The sequence below is a fragment of the Bubalus bubalis genome, chromosome X (assembly GCF_019923935.1).
Source record: "Bubalus bubalis isolate 160015118507 breed Murrah chromosome X, NDDB_SH_1, whole genome shotgun sequence".
In the NCBI taxonomy this organism is placed as follows: Eukaryota; Metazoa; Chordata; class Mammalia; order Artiodactyla; family Bovidae; genus Bubalus; species Bubalus bubalis.
In genome coordinates, this window is record NC_059181.1 from 62,320,195 (window position 1) to 62,338,818 (window position 18,624).

Consider the following 18,624-nt stretch of genomic DNA (forward strand, 5'->3'; position numbering starts at 1 on the left):
GAGGAAACAAAAGCAGAAATAAACAAGTGAAACTGATTTAAATTTAAAGACTTCTGCACCACAAAGGAAACCAACAACAAAATGAAAAAATAGCCTACAGAATGGGAGAAAATATTTGTAAATGATATGCCCAATAAGGGGTTAATATCCAGACTACATAGACAGCTCATACAATCAATATGGAAAAAATAATTGAAGAATAGAAGATGCAAGGAGCTCAAACTCAGTGCTCTGTGACAACTTAGAGGGGTGGGAGGTGGGAGGGAGGTTCAAGAGGGAGGAGACATGTATACCTATGGCTGATTCATGTTGATGTATGACAGACACCAACACAATATTATAAGTCAATTATCCTCCAATTAAATAAATTTTTAAAAAAGAAGTAAGAAACTGTACAGAGGGAAGTCGGAAGGGGGAAAACAAATATTTATATTAACCCATACTTCCAGAATCTAGAAAAATGGTACTGATGAACCTATTTGCAGGACAGGAATAGAGACAGATGTAGAGAACAGACTTGGGGAAACAGCAGGGGAGAGACAGGGTGGGGCAAGTTGAGAGTGGCACTGACATATTACACCACTGTGTGTAAAATAGACAGCTGCCTGCTGTGTGACATGGAGCTCAGCCTGCACTGTGATGGCCTAGAGGGGTGGGCTGGCATGGGAAGTGGGAGGGAAGTTCAAGAGGGAGGGGATATACATATACTTAGGGCTGATTCACATAGCTGTATGGCAGAAATCAACACAACACTAAAGCAATTATCTGCCTGTTAAAAAAAATGGACAGAAGACCTGAGACATTTTTCCAAAGAAGATATACAGATAACAAACAAGTACATGAGAAGATGCTCAGCATTGCTAATCATCAGGGAAAGGCAAGTCAAAACCATAATGAAATACCCTCTCACACTTGTCAGAATGCCTATCATCAAGAAGTCTACAAATAACAAGTGTTGGTAAGGATGTGTAGAAGTGGGAACTCTAGTATACTGTTGCTTACCGCTGCTTAGTTGCTTCAGTCGTATCCGACTCTGTGAGACCCTATGGACTACAGCCTGCCAGGCTTCTCTGTCCATGGGATTCTCCAGGCAGGAATACTGGGGAGGGTTGCCCTGCCCTCCTCCAGGGGATCTTCCCAACCCAGGGATCAAACCCAGGTCTCCTGCACTACAGGCAGGTTCTTTACCGCTGAGCCATCAGGGAAGCCCAGTACACTGTTGGTAGGAGTATAAATCGGTGCAGCTATTATGGAAGGCAGTATAGTGGTTCCTCAAAAATTAAAGTAGAACTACCATATGATCCAGCAATTCCACTCCTGGATTTTTTATTTCATTTTTTTAAACTGGAGGATAATTGCTTTACATTGTTTTGGTTTCTGCCATACAGCAGTATGAATCAGCCATAAGTATATATCTATGTCCCCTCCCTCTTGAACCTCCCTCCTACCCTACCTCCACCCCATCCCATCCCTCTAGGTTGTTACAGAGCACCAGGTTGAGCTCCCTGGGTTGTACAGCAACTTCCCACTCAGTTCAGTTCAGTTTAGTCACTCAGTCGTGCCCGACTCTTTGCGACCCCATGAACTGCAGCATGCCAGGCCTCCTTGTCCATCACCAACTCCCGGAGTTTACTCAAACTCGTGTCCATCGAGTCGGTGATGCCATCCAACCATCTCATCCTCTGTCGTCCCCTTCTCCTGCCCTCAATCTTTCCCAGCATCAGGGTCTTTTCCAGTGAGTCAGCTCTTTGCATCAGGTGGCCAAACTATTGGAGTTTCAACTTCAACATCAGTCCTTCCAATGAACACCCAGGACTGATTTCCTTTAGGATGGACTGGTTGGATCTCCTTGCAGTCCAAGGGACTCTCAAGAGTCTTCTCCAACACCACAGTTCAAAAGCATCAATTCTTTGGTGCTTAGCTTTCTTTATAGTCCAACTCTCACATCCATACATGACCACTGGAAAAACCATAGCTTTGACTAGACGGACCTTTGTTGGCAAAGTAATGTCTCTGCTTTTTAATATGCTGTCTAGGTTGGTCATAACTTTCCTTCCAAGGAGTAAGTGTCTTTTAATTTCATGGCTGCAATCACCATCTGCAGTGATTTTGGAGCCCAGAAAAATAAAGTCAGCCACTGTTTCTGCATCTGTTTGCCATGAAGTGATGGGACCAGATGCCATGATCTTAGTTTTCTGAATGTTGAGCTTTAAGCCAACTTTTTCACTCTCCTCTTTGACTTTCATCAAGAGGCTCTTTAGTTCTTCTTCACTTTCTGCTATAAAGGTGGTGTCATCTGCATATCTGAGGTTATTGATATTTCTCCTGGCAGTCTTGATTCCAGCTTGTGCTTCCTCCAGCCCAGCGTTTCTCATGATGTACTCTGTATAGAAGTTAAATAAGCAGGGTGACAATATACAGCCTTGACCTACTCCTTTTCCTATTTGGAACCAGTCTGTTGTTCCATGTCCAGTTCTAACTTGCTTCCTGACCTGCATACAGGTTTCTCAAGAGGCAGGTCAAGTGTTCTGGTATGCCCATCTCTTTCAGACTAGCTAGCTGTTTTACATATGTTTTTACATACGGTAATATATATGTTTCAGTGCTACTCTCAATTCGTCCCACCCTTTCCTTCCCCCACTGTGTCCACAAGTCAGTTCTCTATGTCTGCGTCTCTATTCCTGCCTTGCAAATAGGTTCATCAGTACTGTTTCTCTAGATTCCATATATCTACATTAATATATGATATTTGTTTCTCTCTTTCTGACTTCACTCTGTGTAACAGGCTCTCGGTTCATCCAGCTCATGAGAACTGACTCAGATTCATTCCTTTTTATGGCTACCACTCCTGGATTTTTAATCCATAGAAAATGAAAACACTAATTCAAAAAAATACTTGCACCCTAATGTTCATAGCAGCATTGTTTACATTGCCCAATATATGGAAGCAACCTAAAGTCTCAATAAGTGAATAGATAAGATGTGATAAATATATACAATGTATTATATCTTATATGCAATAAGATGTGATATATATATATGCAATGCCATTAAAAAGAATGAAATATTGCCATTTGCAACAACATGGATGGCCCCTAGAGGGTAATATGCTTGGTGAAAAAAGTCAAGAAAGATAAATACTGTATGATATCACTTATATGTGGAATCTAAATATATATTTGCCAAGGTCCAGCCCCGGCTGATCCAGGGAGTTCGAAGTGGGGACGGCGTCGGCGAGGATCAGGATACAATAGCTTCAATTAGATATTAATTAGAGATGTAAAGAGTAATAGAATGAGGATAGCTCAGTAGGAAAATTCAGTGGAGAAAAGAGGCTGAGTAGCTTGGTTTGCACGGGAAACCAATAAAACTTCAAGACAAGAAGTTTGCACCACTTACGTAGGCCGCAGGCGTCCTTCCGTTCTCCCGAAGGAGAGGAGACACTGAGGCCTCCCCGGTCGGATCTTAGAAGCCCAGGCATAATTAGTAAGCATGGCGGGCTCTGCTCTCCAGATGGAGACTCAGCCAGAGTTTGAGAGAGAGAGAGAGAGAGACATGGGGAGACCAGTCTTTCGAGGAACTGATTCCAATTCTTTATTTTCCATGGTCTACTTTTATACATTGAGATGTTATGCAAAAGTCACGTGGGGTCAGCGTCCTGACTTTTATCAAAGTCAGGTGCTTCATACAAATGTATACAGAGGTCTTAGGGGTGTTACATCATCTTCTGGCCAGGGGGCCTGCTGACAATTTATGACCCTTTCCTTGTGACAGCGGTCAGTCAACCAGGACACTTATTTCTCCAGGGGTGATTATTCTTAAAAAAGACTCCACCTTCCAAAGGTACCAGATAAAGTTACATTCCTATAGAGTGAGGGTGTAGTGGGTTTTAATTAAGGAAAGAATTTACTTAGCCTAAGGTCTAACGTGATTAATATAAAAGGTTAATACTTATTTCTTCTATATATTCATTAATGTGTGTAAGGGCAGGGGATGTGGAGACTTAGCAACAAACATTGGCTCAACAAATGAAAAACCCTTCACCAATACAATTTCTAATCAGCCCACTATACTTATACTAATGGTTTTCTAACTTTTCTAAGGAACCTGTTTTTAGAAGGTTTAAAGCATCTCATGCCTCTCACAGTTGGGAAGCTGTGAGCAATCACATGTGGCCAGAAAAGCCTGTCAGGCAGGCTAGAGAACCTTCAGATGAGTTTGTAGGTTGAAACACTCCTATCACGCCCAGGAATTATTATTAACTGGAGCTGTAAGTTAACTCCTTCTCTGAAAGAGGTGGTGGGGGACAGCCCCCCGTAAAGTCAGAGGTGTAGGTGAGAGCACAAAGTAGTAAAGTAGGCAGACTCTGGTTATGGGGGTAGATGCTCCAGAATTTCCAGGGGGACTCCTGAGGCTCAATCCCGCCTTTGCGTACGTCAAGCCTCCTTCCTCATGACCTTTGCCATGGGTGGAGTGCCTCACGCTGGCCCCCAACATATATTAATAAATATAATAATATAATAACATAAATAATCTAATAATAAATATATCTATGAGAACTCGAGTCAGAGATACAGAGAACAAACAGATAGTAACAAGTGAGGAGAGGAAAGGGAGGGAAGGGCAAGGTGGTAGGGAATTAAGAGGTACAAGCTACTATGGATAAAACAAATAAGCTATAGGAATATATAGAATTGCACAGGAAATACAGCCAATATTTTTTAACTATAAATAGAGTATAATCTATAAAATACTGAATTACTATTTCATACTCCTGACACTGACTCATTTGAAAAGACCCTGATGCTGGGAAAGATTGAAGGCAGGAGAAGAAGGGGATGACAGAGGATGAGATGGTTGGATGGCATCACCAACTCAGTGGACATGAGTTTGAGTAAACTCCGGGAGTTGGTGATGGACAGAAAGGCCTGGCATGCTGCAGTCCATGGGGTCGCAAAGAGTCAGACACAACTGAGTGATTGAACTAAACTCCTGAAACTAATATAATATTGTAAATCACCTGTACTTCGATTTGAATAAGAAAAAAGAAACAAAACGAGTGAGTGAACACAACAGAAAATACCTTTATAAAGTAAGGAACTTTTAAATCAAAAAGAAAGATAAACAGAATTCTAGAAAAAGTGAAACATGAAAAGTTAGCAGAGACATATGGAATAAGATTATCTGAAAAAGAAAACTAAAGCAAGGAAAATAAATAAATACTTAAAAGTAACATTGAGGAAACTTTCCTGGAACTAAAAAAAAAGGTTTGATTTTAAAAAGCACAATACGTACCTGAGAATTTTGACCCAGAATGACCAACAACAAAATCCACATTCTAATAAAATTACTAGATTTTTCTTTTTAAAGAGAAGAAATGTCTTGGATACTTCAGCAAAAACAGTAGGTAGTTTGTAAAGGAAGGAAAATTAGATAATCTTCAAACTTTTTGACACCAATACTTTGTACTAGAAGAAAATGGAGTAACATTTAAGATACTCGAGGGGAAAAAATGTAAGTCAAGGACATTATATTTGGTAAAAATGACTTTTAGGTATAAATGGCACAGGTATTTATCAACATGCTAGAACTCAGGAAATATTGGTTCCATAATCCCTTACTGAGAAATTTGCTGAAGAATGAACATAAGACAACCAAAATAAGAGACACTGATATCAGGACTGGTGGTTAACATTAAATAGTTACATATAGAACTAAGACTAAACGAGATTTACAAGGGAGGGAGTAGAGTATTAATACCTATATGCCCTGTGCTCTGATAACATAGATATAGCATGACTTTTTTCAATGAAGAAATGGGGAAAGCACATGCAAAAAAAAAAAAAAAATGAACTATTCTCAGCAGTTATATTGGTAGCAGTATTAGTTATTCCAAGACTGTGTACTGTGAGATAATGTAACTGAGTAATTATGAGTAATTATTCAAATTCCATCATCCTCTGTCTTTGAGGGCTAAGACTTTTAGTGTGGAAGAATACAGATATACTTCAAAAGAATTTAAGTTAGAAACAAAACAGCCCTGTAGTCTTGAATATGAACTCATGAGGAATTTTACTTAAAAGTAAACATACGCAGACACACTTTTGCTTTATCCACTGAAAAGACTTAGAAATAATGAACAGCCCAGAAGCAGTGAGCACACCTAGTAACTCAGTTTGTGTTCTTGAAATACCACTCCTATTCAAAGAAACCAGGATGTGTTAGAGAGAGAGCTAATTCCAGGCCCGGAAATAAATAAGATTAACTTGGAACATCTTGTTATAGAAGATAGGAAAGAAGCTTTAGAAGACTACTACAGTCATATCAAAAAGTCTCAGAAACCAATTTGAAGATGTTTCCACAGGCCAGACAGTTTGGCTTCAAAAAGGATAATTGCCGGTAGCAACGAGCACATCTAGTACCCAAAACTTGGTTTCTAATACCATTTTCCAATTAAAGGAACCAAGGGCTCTTTACAGCAAACAAACTTTTGAGGTGTTAATGTGACAGAGCCTGCTGAAAGAACTGTCACTGGCCAAAACTAGAAGAATGTGAGCAGGAAAATAACAGTATCAGATTATAACAAAAGGTGTAAAACAAGTATCCATGAGCGTATAGTGATAGAAATAAATGACTAAACTGTACAGAAATTTTCAAAATAATTTGTGTGTATACACCTGTCTAAGGACTTCCCTGGTGGCTTAGACAGTAAAGCATCTGTCTACAATGAGGGAGATCCAGGTTCGATCCCTGGGTCAGGAAGATCCCCTGGAGAAGGAAATGGCAACCCACTCCAGTACTATTGCCTGGAAAATCCCGTGGATGGAGGAACCTGATAGACTACAGTCCATGGGGTCGCAAAGAGTCGGACACTACTGAGCGACTTCACTTACTCACTCACTCACACCTGTCTACACCTGTCTCAAGGAGGTGAAGCATAACTCCTCACTTCGTAAGTGTAGGCTGGGTTTAGTTACTTGCTTCCAAAGACTATAATGTAGAAGAAGGGAGGAGCAGTAACTTCACAGTTGGGAACCGTACAAACACTACCTTAAGTGATCCTAGTTAACATCAGCAGTAATAAGTCATGTAATAAGGTGTATAGCCTTGATTTGATGTGATGAGGAGGGAGCCTCACTGTGTTATTCTCCTCCAAGTCATAACCCTAGTCTAATTATGAGAAAAATACCAGGCAATGCCAGGTTGAGGAACATTCTGCAAAATACCTGAGTATACCTCAAAACTGTCCAAGTCATCAAAAACTAGGAAAGGGAGAAATTGTCACAGCCAAGAGCAGACTAAGGAGACAGGGGACTAAATGTAATGTGGAATACTTGATGCAATCCTGGAACCAAGAGAAAAAACAAAACAGTACATTAGGTGAAACCTAAGGAAATTTGAATAAAGTGTGAGCTTTAATTGTTAATTTGGAGAAAGCAATGGTACCCCACTCCAGTACTCTTCCCTGGAAAAATCCCATGGATGGAGGAGCCTGGTGGGCTGCAGTCCATGGGGTCGTGAAGAGTCAGACACGACTGAGCGACTTCCCTTTCACTTTTCACTTTCATGCATTGGAGAAGGAAATGGCAACCCACTCCAGTGTTCTTGCCTGGAGAATCCCAGGGACGGGGGAGCCTGGTGGGCTGCCGTCTACGGGGCCGCACAGAGTCAGACACGACTGAAGCGACGTAGCAGCAGCAGCAGTTAGTTGTTAATTATGTATGTATCAGTATTGGTTCATTAGTTATAACACACAAACCATAGTACTGTAAGATGTTTACAATAAAGGGAACTGGGGTACAGATGTATAAGAACTCTGTACTATCACAATTTTTCTGTAAAACTATTCTAAAATTTAAAAGTTGGAACATCTTTTAGAAGTCATTGCAATTTACTGAAACCCACCAAATATGAGTCCCACCAAATCCATGAGTCCATAACTGTATTTAAAAAGAAAAATTGTTCAATTTCAAAGAATGGTAAGGAGCTAATTTATTGCCTTGACAAATGGTAAATTAAAGCGAAAGAATCAGGCATTTATCTTGTCCTTTTTTCTGGGTGACTAGTAGTAGATGAGGGGAAGCCTCTCTTTATAAAAGCATTCTACTTAATAAAAAAGAAATGTTAAAGTTAAGAGTATCACCTTTTTGAAACCCCAGGAAAATTAATGAATCTAGACATTGAGCATCAACAGCTGCTAACATCACAACATGTGAGACGCAATACTGTGTGCCAACACCACCTATTTTCATGTGGAAGGGATCAACCCTGAGTCACATCAAGCTCTGTAACCACTTGCCAATCTGCAAAAATACAGAAGAACATGTTGGACTCCATCACTACTATGTAGTCAGCAAAATCCAGATTTTTCCAGAAACTACAGGTCAAATGCTCCAGCCTCTTTGATAGATAACTTGTAAAGAAAGAAAGGGATTGAAGAAGAAACCTGTAAATTAAAAATATATCAAAATATTTTTAAATGGGTAAAACCAACCTCAGAAACATAATGCTACGTGAAAGAAGTCAGACACAAAAGACCACATGTTACTTGATTCCATTTATGTGAAATCTTCAGAATAGGCAAATCTATAGAGATAGAAGGTAGATTAATGATTTCCAGGGAAGGAAGTAATGGGAATTAACTGCAGATGAGTACAAGGAATCTTTTAGGGGTGAGACAGCAATTTTTAATATTTTTTTGGCTGTATTGGGTCTTAATTGAAGCATGTGAGATCTAGTTCTCTGACCAGGGACCCAACCTGGGCTCCCTGCATTGGGAGCATGGAGTCTTAGCTACTGGACCACCAGGAAAGTCCGGGGTGATAGAAATTTTAAAAATTGGATTGTAGTGATGGTTGCACGGCTCTGTACTAAAGATCTTTGGGTAAAAAATCAGTGTAGAAATGGACAACTCTGGTGTCTAGGGATGCATGCTTGGATAATAAACTTGAAGAAGTCATTACTATAAAAGGCAATATAGTGGTTACCTTTGGAGGGCGAAGATATGATTTGGATGCTCATAGAGAAACCTTGTGGATGGGTACAGAAAATCTATTTCTTGACCCAAGAGGAGGCTATAAAGGTATAGCCTCCTTATGAAAGTTTAAGTTATATGTATTTTTGTGTGATTTCCAGTATCTTTTATTTTACAATAAAAGGGTTAAATAGAACACAAGTCTCTTAAGCTATTAAAAGAGATCAGGTTCCCTACATATTTCATTCTTTATCATAGTGATGAGAGTATTTCTCGTGGGCAAATTCAAGGTAGCTAGGAAATGTTCCCCTTACCTCACAGCAGAAAGAAAAAGTCAGTGCAAAAGAGAAATGGAGCATTTAGTTTCATTTCTTTTGCGTGTACACTGCATGACAAGTGCCATTTGGACCTCACACCCTGTTCCAAACATGTGCAAAATAACATACATTCTTTTCTGGTGGGTTCGAACTGCCCTGTGATATCCAGTTTTACACGTAAAATTGTAGAACTGTAATAAAGGAAGGAGGAGGAGTAGTCACCTATAGTCAAATCACAAATCATAAAATCAAATATTTTTTACTTTAATGTTTTGTCATGCAAGTAGGATAACCACTATGCTACGGAAATACTTCAGTGTTTTTGGTTTGCTGGGGTTTTGTTGGTCAGTTGGCATTTCTGTTTTCTGTCGTGAGGGCTTAGCCATTTTAGCAAGAATTCTTTCCCAAAATAGAATTCATTTTGAGGGGCAACTTTTATGTGTTTGCCTTCTTATGAAAACAGCTCAGAGAATTTTGTCTTACATGTCACTTGTTAAGTAATATTAAGTACTGTCCCCAATTCTGCTTGTCCCAGGGTAGACAGCTAGCTATATTTTCCTTGTCTTCATGTTATGTGGTCGTGTTCAGAGTGGAGCTGGGGCCCATGATGGTCTCATTTTTATGATTGGGCAGAGTTGAAAAGAACAGCTCAGCAACAAGAAGATCAGGAGCATGAGGAGGAAGAGGATGATCAGGCAGTCCGCAGAGCTCGGGAGTGGGATGACTGGAAGGACACCCATCCTAGAGGCTACGGCAACCGGCAGAACATGGGTTAGCCTTCCCACAACAAGACAGGACAACAGGGGCTTACATCTTCCCCGCCAAGGACAACTGTGCCGTCTCCCCCTCCCTGGTCTTCTGCTTCAGCTCTGTGCAACGAAGGCAGAGATGCTTAGTCTTGCTTAGTGTTCAATAAAATGTCAAGCAATGAAGTGTGTATTTGTACCCTAAATGATAAGCCAGAAATCTTGTTTTGGCATTAATCATTCTCATCATGGTATATTTTAATTTTCTTAAGTGGAAAGAAAAGAGGACAGAGAAATGGCTCTGTATAATCAATCAATGTCTGTATGAATTATCTTGAAAAAAAAAAAATAAAGGTCCCTTCTATCACATGCGCCTGTGCAGAAATAATGGTATCAGCTGCTTTTTTGGGAGACTGGGGGGAAGGGGGTCAGCTATGGGTCCCTGGGCTTATGGCAAGATCCTGGTCATCTCTCTTCGACGTGGGCGGTGAGTTTACCCAGCGTCAGAGCTGCCCAGGCTAGCTGGAGCTTGCTTTCTCCTTCTTACCCTGGTACTGTGAACTAACCCAACACTTGCTTTACCGGAATGAGCTCAAAAGCCAGGACTTTTCCTGTCATATGACCCTGTTTTCAGGAATTATAGCTATAAAGGAACTGACCATAATAATCCTATCTACCCAGTCTTCCTTGCCTCAGCCATGAGAAATGAGGAAACAGATAAAGCACTATGAGAGCCATCCTTGTGTGTGCATCTGAGACTGGGGCCTTTACTCTCGAATTACCTGAAACCCTTAGGGAAAAGAATAGTTGAGGCTATAGCCTAACTCTTAAGCGGGCTGCTGGAAGATCATTTTGGCCCTCTTTGCCTGTTCTGTGCATACCTGGCATGGTCCCAAGCAGTCAGTGTGCTGTGGTGGTCATTTGGCTGGTAATAAGGTACCTGCAGTCATGCCAATAACTGGAAGTGGACAAGGGGGGATGGCACAGATGACAAGGAAAAGGACCTGCTTTCTGCAGTAAAGCTCCTCAGCTCCCGAGCATGTCCTCAGCTCCCTCAGCTCCCGAGTTGATACCCTAGAACAGCAACCATGTGTTGAAACAAATGATCTGTATAGAAAACATACTTTTGTTCTATGTGGCTTTGGTACACTGAGATTTTCTGTTAAGAAGATGACTCAGCCTTCCTATTCTAGCTCCTGCACTCTAGCTTAGGAGAGGGGTTTGAAAAGGAGACTTAGTTCCCTTTCCTTTGCAGGGTGTTATGTGGAGTGCTGTCAGGCGATGAGTAGGAGGTTGTGTTTAGTGGCAGATGACAGAAAACTACCAATAATACATTTGTAAATTGCTTAATAAAGGGTTCGTGTCACCCTCACAACATAAGCTCCTGAAACTGGTGGAGCACAGATTAACTTCTCCAAGGATTTGAGAAGCAAACATTCATTTTTTTAGTTCTCTTCCAATTAATGCCAGGCTGTCTGTAGCAATGGCCTATTTCCTGCCCTCCGAACTCCACCCTGAGCTCATTCCCCAAATGGGCCAGGTTAGGGTTTTCCCCTTGGTCCGAGTCTATTTAAAGATGGTCTTTTCAGAAGATCAGCTTGATTAAGCCCCCTCACATTCTGATATCTAAGAGGCCAACTAGACAAGGTGGATTTGAATCCTGGCTTTAAAAGTTGAAAGCTGTGTGACCTTGGGCAATATAATCTCTGAACTGCTCCTCTGTTTTTACATTTGCAGGTGAGCTGTTTCATGGGATTGTTGTAAGAGTTCAATGTATAACAGACAGAAGTGTTTTCATCTGAGCCCAGTGACTACAGTCTGTCCACTAGGAAGGGAAAGGAAATGGACAGATAAATATGCGAAACTCTGTTCTGTGCCGGGTACTGGAGCCAGCACTTACACATGCTGTTAACACTCACAATGACCCTGCAGAATAGGGGGCATTGTCCCCATTTTACAGGTGAGAAAACAAGCCCAGAGAAGCTGAATGATCTCTTCAAGTTCACCTGAGTAAGAAGCTCTGCTTCTGTCATTTTCCATGTGCTTCCCAATTGCTTGTGCTTTTAAAGGGCTTAAAAAGGGAGCAGCTTTAAAAATCCAAGCCCAAACCACCACTTACACGTTATTGGAGCTCTAGAAATGCCTTTTTAGCTGACTCACCAAACAAAAGGTTATGCCAGCCTGCCTCCCCCCTGCCATTTCGCCCTCAGATGGAGGATAAGAAGACAGAGGCGGTGAGCAAACCCATCTTCCTCCATTTTCCTCCCCAGTCCTCTGCTCCTGCCAACCGGGCTGCCAAAAACAAACAAAAAAGAACCACCTTCTCACCATAAGGCGTTTCAGGGTCCTAGAGTGAGTTGGGTTTGGTGCACTCCGGGAAGCCAGGACTCAAAGCATTCCACAGATATTAATAATAGTAGTTTGCACTATGTTTATTTCATGTACGCTGCTTATTTCATTCTCACAGTCTGTCGGGCAGGAGATGATGCCTTCATTTTACAGGGAAGGAAACCGGCTTGGGGAAATGCAGTGAGTGACTTAGTTCAGTAACACAGCTAAATAAGTACGTGGACTGTGCAAACATCAGTGCAGCCCAAATAGTTGCCCTCTGTAGCTCTCACATGGAGGACAGTTATTTAGAAAAGGTGGAAACTGAGCACTAGTTCTTTTAACACCATTATGTGGTGATTTGTCCTTTCCACTCATTCTTTTCAACACCCCTGTAAGAAAGACAGGGCAGGGGACTGAGTGAGCAGATTTCAAGCTCAAGAAATTGGAGTTAAGTGTTCTGAGTTAGAGTCTATCCTCTGGGCTCCTCTGCTCCCTCGCCAGGTGACCCAGGCCACCCAGGTCACCAGGGTCACTGCTGTCATTTAAAACAACATGTAAAGGATAGAGCTTTTGAAACTTAATCCACCTCTCTGTGTCATCTGAAAGCCAAAATCCTCCCCTGCTTACTGTGGGCCTCCAGTCTGCTCATCAGCACAATAGACACACTGCCACCTGGTTCTGTCGGACAGCCAAGACAGCGCTGTGACCGCTGCCTCCTTGCAAAACAGCTCCTTCCAACACCTGCACATTGTTTCCTCACATTACTTTTCACCCATTCATCCAAGGTAAAGTTTAACCTCGGCTCAGTTCCCTCACACTCCATAGAAAGGAGATGTGGGTTTTGTCAGATGCTAAGAGTATCTGGCCTACTTACCTCACAGGCCAGAATGAGGAGTTAATGAAATCAAATATGGAAAAGGACTTTGAACAATTATAAAACATGGCACAATTATTTCTAAGTTTGGAATCCAGAGGAGGGGATGTATTTTTTTATTCAATGTTTCACAGCTATAACCCCTATGCCCCCATTGCTTTGGGGTTCCCCAGGTGGCTCAGTGGTAAAGAAGTAAAGTGAAGTGAAGTGAAGTGAAAGTCAGTCGTGTCCGACTCTTTGCAACCCAATGTACTATAAGTCCATGGGGTTCTTCAGGCCAGAACTCTGGAGTGGGTAGCCTTTCCCTTCTCCGGGGGATCTTCCCAACCCAAGGATAGAACCCAGGTCTCCCACATTGCAGGCAGATTCTTGACCAGCTGAGCCACAAGGGAAGCCTGTCAATTCAGGAGCCACAGGAGATGCAGTTTCAATCCCTGGGTTGGGAAGATCCCCTGGAGGAGGAAATGGGAACTCACTCCAGTATTCTTGCCTGGAAAATCCCATGGACAGAGGAGCCTTGTGGGCTATGGTCCATGGGGCCACAAAGAGTTGGACATGACTGAGCGATAGAACACACATATATCACCACCAGTGAAAAGGTTTGTGACATGCTTTTCTTTGTATGCTGGAGATGACCAGCATAGGAAAGAATTGTTACATGCAGTGGAAATTGAGAACTGGTTTTTACTTATCTGCCCACCAGGTCACCCTTGACAAATGTATGTGAAAGGATGGTAAACAAAGTCTTAATTTCAGTTTCTTGTTCCAACTGGCAATAAATCCCTCCAAGAGAGTACAACACAGCAATGATTTAGGCTAGCCTATTCCTGTGTGGGAGCACGAATAAAAAGAATAGCTGCCATGTATTGAGTACCTACTGTATACAAGGAATTAATACAACAAAAGCCCATGGTAGATCATATTATTGCCTCAATTTGTAAATGAGGAACTTGAAGCTCAGAGACGGGATTTCTCAAAGATCACTTGGTCCTCAGAGTTGAGCTGGGCCTGGATTCCAGGTGGGCCTGGCTCCACAGGCCACATCCTTCCAGTCCACCATGCTCCCTAGGAAGTACAAAGCAGGGGGGCATATGAAGGTGGGTGAGACACCCTGCTCTAGGGATAACCACTCCCCTCCTCTCTCTAAATTTTGAGCAACAATTCCATCAGTTTTGCCTGCCAGGCCCTTCAAGGGCACATCTGAGACCTACACACCAAGGGAACATCCCTGACTCATAAATCTCCCCTTCCTGGGGCCCCACATCCCTCAGCCTGTAGAATATTCCTGCTCCCAAGGCCAGGCCCACCTGCTCTCCCCTCCCAGCCCCTAACTGATGTTGGTACAAGTAAATCTTTCAAACCCTCTGTTCCACTCTCTCACCTAGGGGTTCCTACATATTTTCTAAGCCAGTCAAAGCTCCCCCTTCTTGATCTACCAGGCCCTCCTGGACAACTTAGACCAGTCCCAGGCCATGAGCACATGACTTTTCAGCCAGGGGCCAGGAGGGTAGATTTCTGCCTGAGTTCTGAGGCCCTTCCACACTCAGCAACAGATAGCACATCTGCTATCCTGCTGCCCTTGTCCTGGGCTCAGACATTGAGAGATTGGCAGAAAGGCTTGTCACCAGCTTTATGGAACCTGTCTTTTCCTTTCCCTGTCTACCTTCTGCCTAGGTGAGCTCACCCCGCCTCCACCCTCCGTGACTGACCACATGTGTGCTGATGGCCCTGATCTTTCTGCTGAGCTCCCTAACCTATATCCTAGTGCCTCTTGATCAAAAATGCAAATTCAACAGCCTGGCGATGAACTCATTCCACTCCTCAGTCCCTACCCTTCTGGCTCCATTAGAGCTTCTTAGGGCCCCTTCGCCTATTTAGTTCTTTTCCTGAGAAGCTCGGCACTGTGTCTGGCCTTCTCCCCTTGACAAAGCCGGCATTCAGTGTCTGCAGAATGAATTGCTGAATGAATGAACCCATCATGAATCATGCTTCTTTGTCAGGCAGATTCACCATAATGCAGCCTCTTTCTTTTCATATTCAAACAACTTTCCATAAAAGAAAACCTAGTATCCCTTCACCTTAAAGCAGCAATCATTTCTCTCTCAGACCTCCTTTCATCCTATCACTGAAGGGACCACATTTTCACAAAGTATAATCAGTGGAGAGGTCTGCTTTATACTTGACTTTGAAATTTTAGTGTATCATATACTATAGAGTCTGCCTTATAATAATTTTAATGACTGCTGATTAGTCTATAAGACTGCTATATAATAGCTTACTTAGCCAGGCCCAGATTTTGAACATTTGGATTGTTTCCAGGTTTCTCCCGCTATTTCCTTTATTCATTTAACAAAGCAAATTACCTTATTTGCTTGGATTCGCACAAAATATCCCTGGAGGAGGAGGGATGTGGGTTGTTAGAGGCCAGGAGTGGGAAGGAGACTTTTCAGTGAACTTCCCTATAGGCCCTTTTAAATTTTGAATCATGTGAATATGCTGATAATCCAAGATATATATGCCAAAAACTTACTGTACATGGAGCATCCCACTAGAAGCTTGATATAGCACTGGAATCTACACTAACTTCCTAATATGTGTTCTCCAAAAAAATATGTATAATGTACCTTGGGAATCCAGAGGAGAGAACAGAGTGGAGAATTTCAGACAATGACATTTTCACTGAACCTTGAAGCATGGGTAAGAGTTAGTCAGGCTGATAAATAGACCACCATGGGCCAAGGCCCAGAATAGCAAAGGGCACTTCCTGGATGGGAAAAAGAGACTGTATCCGGTGTGTTGTGAAAGTTATGGGAAATGAGTCTTTCAAGGAGGGCAGAAACCAGTGTAGAAAGAGCTTTGGAGGCCAGGCTCTGGGATTCGAACTTGATCCCAGAGGCCATGGGAGCCTTTGGAGGGTTGAAAACAGGGCAGATGGTAAGAGCTGTGTTTGATAGCAATCCTCTGGCAGCAAAGGACCAAAGGAAAGGAGAGCAGACAGGAGCAGCCTGCTGAAGTCCAGGAGACAGTGACCAAGGGCTGATCTAGGAGACCAGCTGTCCCAGTGAGCCTTTGTTTTAGCGCTGAAAGTCCTGCGTCCTGGGCAACCCCTCAGTCTCTGGCAAATAGACATGTTAGGTCATTCTAGCCTGAATCAAGGCACTAGATACTGCATTCTCCACAGCCTGCCTGCTCTGAGAAGTGATCTCATGACTTCCAAGAGATTTTGAAATACCAGTCTCTGGCCCCCCCGGTCCCCTTCTCCAGCCACTACTCTTGGGTTCATTTACTTTGAGTAGGTTCTTTCTGGGCTTCCCAGGTGGCTCAGATGGTAAAGTATCTACCCACAGTGCAGGAGATCCAGGTTTGATTCCTGGGTCAGGAAGATCCCTGGAGAAGGGAATGGCAACCCACTCCAGTATTCTTGCCTGGAAAATCCTATGGACAGAGGAGCCTGGTGGGCTATAGTCCATGGGGTCAGGAGGAGTTGGACACAACTGAGCGACTAACACACATACAGGTTCTTTCTAGAGCTGCTATCTCCAGACATAAAGTGATTTATAAGGAAAACATCCCCACTCACCAAAGTCCAGTCTTCTCTCCTTCTGTTCCCCTCCACAAACCTGAGGCTCCCACCAAATGAAAGTAGTCCCTGTGCCAAAGCAAACCTGCAGACTTCTGGGTCTCCCAGGCCACCTCAAGACAGATCATGCTCCCTGCTTCTCTGCTTGTCAGAGCCCGTTGCAAATGCACCTCCCCATAGCTGAACACCAGTACCATGAAGCAGCTCCTGGGTGTCACACACTGCCTGAGAACTTTTCAAACATTACCACTAGTCCTCACAGCAAATAAATATGATTAGTCCCTTTTTCCAGAGGAGGAAACCGAGACTCAGAGAGGGGAAATGTCTTGTCTAGGGTCACACAGCTACTAGCTTTCCTCTCTGTCTTCTTCATAATTCTCTGATGGCCCTAATCCTTGTATTGATGATGTGTGCATTTCTCTCACACCCTGCCAGCCCCATGACCCACCAGACACACAACTGTCAACCTAGAACAATTCCACGCTTGTAGGAGAACCCCAATAAAAAGTTAGTGAAAGAAGGGACTATGTATCGATATGTCCCTTGTGTAGTACCTAACACAATCCCTGGTATTAGATAGGATCTCCTATTTAGCAAAGAAAAAGCAAGAGAATTCCAGAAAAACATCTATTTCAGCTTCATTGACTACACTAAATGAAGTTTGACTGTGTGGATCACAAAAACATGTGGAAAACTCTTCAAGAGATGGGAATACCATATCACCTTACCTGTCTCCTAAGAAACCTGTATGCAGGTCATGAAGCAACAGTTAGAACTGGATGTGGAACAACAGACTGGCTTCAAATTGGGAAAGGAATATGTTAATGCTATATATTATCACCCTGCTTATTTAACTTATATGAAAGTACATCATGCGAAACGCTGGGCTGGATGAATCACAAGCTGAAATCAAGAGAAATATCAACAACCTCAGATATGCAGATGATACCACTCTAGTGGCAGAAAGCAAAGAGGAACTAAAGAGCCTCTTTTTTTTTTTTTGTAATAAGAATTTTACGAAGTCTTTATGAAATTAAAATACTCATCACCAAATATTTCTGTAAAATTTTCATCATGAAAAGCAATAACCAAAGTAAACACATATTACAATGCAGAAATAATTTCAAGGATACTGAGAATAGAAGAATCAAAAAATTATAAATACTATACTCAAAGATATGTGCAAAGCTATCACATCCATAAAATAAAAATCAGAAGGTATAGAAAATGCAGAACCAAAATTTTAAAATAATAATATAAATATAAAAATCAGTAAATGTTTTGGAAGCTGACATAAAGAGCTCTTGTTGAGGGTAAAAGAGGAGAATGAAAAAGCTGGCTTAAAGTTCAACATCAAAAAACTAAGATCATGACATCCAGTCCCATCCCTTCATGGCAAATAGATGGGGAAACAATGGAAACAGTGACAGACTATTTTTGTGGGCTCCAAAATCACTGCAGATGGTGACTGCCCCCATGAAATTAAAAGATGCTCTTCAGAAGGAAAGCTATGACAAACCTAGACATCATATATAAAAGCAGAGACATCACATGGCCAACATAGGTCCATATAGTCAAAGCTATGGTTTTTCCAGTAGTCATGTACAGATGTGAGAGTTAGACCATAAAGCCTGAGCACTGAAGAATTGATGCTTTCGAACTGTGGTGCTAGAGAAGACTCTGGAGAGTCCTTTGGACTGCAAAGAGATCAAGCCAGTCAATCCTAAAGGAAATCAGTCCTGAATATTCATTGGAAGGACTGATGCTGAAGCTAAAGCTCTAATACTTTGGCCACCTGATGC

General features: G+C 42.2%; 1 protein-coding gene across 2 annotated transcripts in view; it reads left to right on the forward strand.

Annotated features, from left to right (window-relative positions):
* The window catches only part of IGBP1 (immunoglobulin binding protein 1), a 48,054-nt gene extending 35,588 nt beyond the window's left edge, over positions 1-12,466 (forward strand). Inside the window, exon 6 of one of the 2 annotated variants that reach the window (XM_044937457.2) lies at positions 11,775-12,466. In XM_044937457.2, the coding sequence (XP_044793392.1) occupies positions 11,775-11,839 (65 nt within the window). In that variant the 3' untranslated portion in view covers positions 11,840-12,466. Of the gene's footprint in view, positions 1-9,924; positions 10,407-11,774 lie in introns of those variants that run through there. The other variant, XM_044937455.2, reaches the window with a different exon arrangement.
* The last annotated feature ends 6,158 nt before the right edge of the window (positions 12,467-18,624 follow it).